This window comes from Anabas testudineus, chromosome 9, assembly GCF_900324465.2.
Source record: "Anabas testudineus chromosome 9, fAnaTes1.2, whole genome shotgun sequence".
In the NCBI taxonomy this organism is placed as follows: Eukaryota; Metazoa; Chordata; class Actinopteri; order Anabantiformes; family Anabantidae; genus Anabas; species Anabas testudineus.
In genome coordinates, this window is record NC_046618.1 from 24215500 (window position 1) to 24220213 (window position 4714).

General features: G+C 40.7%; 1 protein-coding gene across 1 annotated transcript; it reads right to left on the minus strand.

The window, feature by feature from the left end:
- LOC113150858 (protein-lysine 6-oxidase-like) lies at nucleotides 1–4504 on the minus strand. The gene is made up of 6 exons (XM_026343592.1): nucleotides 3982–4504; nucleotides 3062–3170; nucleotides 2490–2621; nucleotides 2255–2411; nucleotides 500–595; nucleotides 1–120 (listed from the first exon to the last, which is right to left on the minus strand). Exons 1-6 carry the CDS (start codon nucleotides 4502–4504, stop codon nucleotides 1–3), a joined length of 1137 nt encoding a protein of 378 aa, XP_026199377.1.
- Between the last annotated feature and the right edge of the window lie 210 nt (nucleotides 4505–4714).

Below are 4714 nucleotides of genomic sequence, written 5' to 3' on the forward strand. Positions count from 1 at the left end.
TTACGCTGACATCGTGCAACCAGAGACGTGAGCGGCGGTGCCGGTGTACTGGATGTCACATCGAACAACATTGTTGTTGAAGTTGGATTCTGGAACTTGTTGTCTGGGGTTTACTGTCACCTGTCAGGAGAATGTATTAATTTGTCATCATTTCTTACAGGTGTGAATGTGAAACGTGATCTGATCTTCAGGTGTGAGCAAACCTGGAGTCCAATCAATGAAATAAGACTAAAGGTGTGGCAGAATGTGGGTGTGGATTAAAACAGTTTACTGTAAACCAGAACCAGAATATTGCAAACAATGACACAGTTTCACCTCTGAAAGTAATTTTCTATTTCCATTTTTGAGCAGGAAATAGACGTCTTTATTAGGGACTATTTTCAGACACAGATTAATCCACATTTGTGCTCTAGCATATTTCTAGTGAGCTAAATATAATAAAATCAGACTAACAAATGTTAGAAAATTCAGACTTTTCTATAGAAATGTGTGACCAAACCTTGAGGGTGTATTTCCCAGGTGGGACATCGGTGATGTCGATCCACTGACAGTCGATGTCAGCATTGTAGGTGTCATAACAACCTGGACTCAAACCCTGAAGACAAACACACAAAAACACATTCTTCTACATTTAATATATAAATATATGATATATAAATGTTCACATATTGAAAAATAATATTTTAGTATTTGCTGTGTAGAAATACATGTGGTCAAATGTGTCATTCTGTTTTTGATCACTTCTGTTCTTTGTCACAACAAAGTTGGGTTGAGTGGAAAGAGGAGAGAAAAAAGAGAACAACAGACAACAAAAACAGTGGACAGGTCGGTACAGACAGAGGGAGGCAGAGAGAAGGAAACACAACTACAGGAGAGAGAAGACACAAAGTTAATGATATGAAATGGTGGCATTTGAATTGATATAGGAGAGGAGAGGGGCTCAGTGGATCAATAGAGGTCCCACAGCAGACTAACCTATAGCAGCAGAACTAAGAGATGGTTCAGAGTCACCAGATCCATCTCTAACTATAAGCTTTATAAAAAAGGAAAGTTTTAAGTCTAGTCTTAAATGTAGAGAGGGAGTCTGCCTCCAGAACGGTACGAATATGATTAAACATAGTGTATCTGAGGTTTTTAGGCCTAAATAAAATAACCTCTGTCTTAGTAGAAGGAAATTGGAGGACATCCAGGCAATTTGGTTTCATAGATAGGTATAGCTGGGTATCATCTGCATAGCAATGGAAATTTATAGAGTATTTCCTAATTATATTGCCTAATGGGGATATAAATAAAGTGAAAAGAATCGGCCTACGCACAGAACCCTGTGGAAGTTTTGTGTTTTGTGTGCATGGAAGATTCATCATTAACATGTACATGATAGAACTGAAATCTATCCAATAGATACAAATTAAATCCAACCTAGTGCTGTTCCTTTAATCCCAATGACATGTTCCAGCTTGTGTTATAAAATGCTGTGATCTATAGTGTTGAATGCAGCACTAAGATCTAACAAGACGAGTATAGAGAGTAGACCATTGTCTGATGCTAATAGAAGATCATTAGTGACCTTTACCAGTGCTGTTTCTGTACTATGATGTACTCTAAATCCTGACTGGAAATATTCATACAAGTTATTACTGCGCAGGTGGTCATATAATTGCTTTGAAACTACTTTTTCACAGATTTTAGAGATAAAGGGCAATATTGGTCTGAGTCCAGAGTGGGCTTTTTGAGTAGAGGTTTGACTACAGCATCCTTAAATGCCTGTGGTACGTAGCCTGTTAGTAAAGATAGATTAAACTGATCTATTATGGATGTGCTGACCAAAGCTAAAACATCTACGAGCAGTCTAGTTGGATTGGGGTCTAAGACACATGTTGACGATGTAAATGAATTAATTATTGAAATTAATGAAAAGAATGATCTACAGGGTAGAAGCAGTAAAGTACGAGAGAGGTCTGACTAATGAATCTAGAGCTGTTGTACATACGAGTCAATCCATGCTGTATGCAGGGAGGATCTGATCAATTTTTTCTCTAACAGTTATTGTTTTATTTGTAAATAAATATATGAAGTCATTACTACTGAGACAAGTAGTACAACTTATTGTTGTTTACTTTTCTCCTTCCATACTTTCCTCTCTTGTGTATCCATGTGTATCCTTATATCCTTGATTCTGTCTCATGCTGCTTTGTTTGTGTGTCTGTTGTGTCATATTTGGATAATAACATAAGGCAGATCTGTGTGTTTGTACCTGTGTGTGGGAGGTGCAGGCGTAGCGACGGTAGTATCCTGGGTCACAGGAGGTGTCCTCCAGACAGAAGCTGGCCTTGTGTCCCTCAGCCACATTTCTCTGAGTGTGGGCGTCCAGCAGCTCATACAGGCTGAACTCGTCCATGCTGTGGAAGTGACTGAGCAACAACATCAACACCATCAGTTCATAAAGTTGTACTCATATTAGTCCCAACCTGCCTTTTCCAGTTACCTACTTATGACAGCTGTGCCACTCCCAGGCATACCGGGGTTTACTGGGCAGGAAGTCACCTGTGCCCTGGTTCTTCACCCTCTGAGGAAACCTCAACAAGACCCTGGTGTCGTAATCCTGAGAATAAGCAGAGGAGCTGGAGGAGGAGAAGAAAGAATGGTTTTGAAAACCAAAATAAGCTGATGTCAGCAATTCACACTTTTTTTCTGATGCATAAATACAAGAATGATATTCTTCAAATGCTGTCCTCCATGTGCTGATGGAGACTAATGTGTATTTTTGTAAGAATAAACAAAATTGACACTATGTGCTGCTAGTTTGACAAATGTCCAATTAAATAAAAGGTAAAGAGAGTAAGATTCACATTTCCAAGCTTCATGGGAAAAGTCCATTGTGTTTTTTATATCATCAGTCTCTCTACTTATGACTTGCAGCCATACTGATGCATCAGTTACCGCTGATTTTAGACCGGTTCAGTAGAACTTATAGAAGACTTGTTTGCTTGGTAGTTAATTTTAACATCCTGTCAGATCCTCCTTCTTTCTACATTAAACTGGGCAGTGTTATTTATCTTACGAGGCGAGGCAGTTCTCTTCGGCAGCACAGCGGAGGTTGTACATGGGCACTCTCTGGACGTAGGTGGCGATCTGGATATAGTAGGGGTCAGGAACCAGATCAGGGAGACCTGCAATCAGTTTAAGTTCAATTAGTTCCTGGAGGAAAAAATATTCTTACTCCTTTGCTAATCTCCCCAGTTTAAGAATCTGCTGCCCTCTCCTGGTACAAATTCAGACCCTGCTCTGATAAGAACAAACAAAACATTTTTAATGAAAGGTGGGAGAACGAACGGTCATTGCTTCGTCTTAATACAAGGTCAGTATGGTGTGAGGGGGTCATCATATGATGGGGATTTCTCCCACTCCTCTCATGTAAGCCCTAAGTTAAACTTGCAGATTTCTCCGTCTCTGACTGGAAACAACAAAAGGTAACTCCTCCTGTTTGGATCCATATAACTGTCCATCAGTGTGACATCGGAGCTTGGGGGGGAGGGGGCAGGTTCATTTAACTCCAGGTTTTCTCTTATCCCATCAGACAATGGACCAACACAACTCAAGGCTTAAAAGGGATAAAGATAAAAGTCCTCACAGCAGATCATAACAAATACTGTTATATAATGTAATATTTGATATTTTAAAATTATGTTTTTTTACCCCAATATCTAATAATCAGAAGTAAACTGAAAACTACTTGAAGGCAGCATTAAATTTTAAAGCACATGAGAAGAAACATCTGTCTATGTTATCACCGAGTTGCAGGAATAATGAGCATGTAAACACTAAAAACAAGTTTTTGTTTTCTTTAACTGTTTAAGGGGATAAAATATTATACTTTTTTAGAAAAAACTGTAAAACAAAAATAAAACCCAGCTTGTATTACACGTGTTTCATGTATTTATTGAGGATCAGATATAATTGAAATGGGATGTGTTTTCATACCGTTCTGGTGGTAGCTGGTGCCGTATCCGTGCCCGGGAGGGGTCCTCGATCTGGGTCTGTAGTACGAGTTGTAGTAGTTATAATAAGGATAATAGTTGGAAGACTTGTACGGGTTGTATGGATCATCTCCGGCCATCCCGTCCTCCCGTCTTCCCGTGGCAGAGTCACTGTTGCTGCCAGACGGCTGCTGCTGCTGACGCACCATCGCGCGTAATTGCGCGGAGCTGCTGGCGGCGGGGACCCGTGGGGAGCCCCGGGATGCACCGGAGACTGTGTCATTACCACTGCTTACGATGACCACGGGGTTTACTTGTCTACGTGACCCGGTTCCCCTCCTGCTAGACCGATACTGGGGCCCAAGGCTGTGGATGCTGAAAACCTGCCCGTTATGTTGCCATGTCAACCCCCTCCGGATCGCCTCATCATCACCACCATCCTGGGCGCGGGCTTCATCCAAAAAATTACAGAGGAAACATAAATGTGCAAAACTCAGCAACAAGGCTTCAGGAGAGAGTTCCTTCATGCTTACAAATATGCTTTTAATAATCTACAAAAAAGAAAAGACTTTCTGAAGAGGTTTAGAAGAGTTTCTGTGGAGTGTTGGAGCTGAGCTGCTCCTGTTGCTGCTGACACGGAGCTGCTAACAGAAAGAGAGACAGAGAGAAGATCAGGAGGAGGAGTTACGTCTTTAAGTTGTACGACCTATATGGATGTGACCTTTAATTCTCATTTA

Coding starts and splice junctions, on each gene's coding strand:
- LOC113150858 (XM_026343592.1), bottom strand. CDS start 4,504: ATGAAGGAACTCTCTCCTGAAGCCTTGTTGCTGAGTTTTGCACATTTA. Junction 2,622..3,061: donor GAAGAGAACTGCCTCGCCTC/GTAAGATAAATA, acceptor CTCCTCCTCCAG/CTCCTCTGCTTATTCTCAGG. Junction 596..2,254: donor CCTGCACCTCCCACACACAG/GTACAAACACAC, acceptor GTTTGTCTTCAG/GGTTTGAGTCCAGGTTGTTA.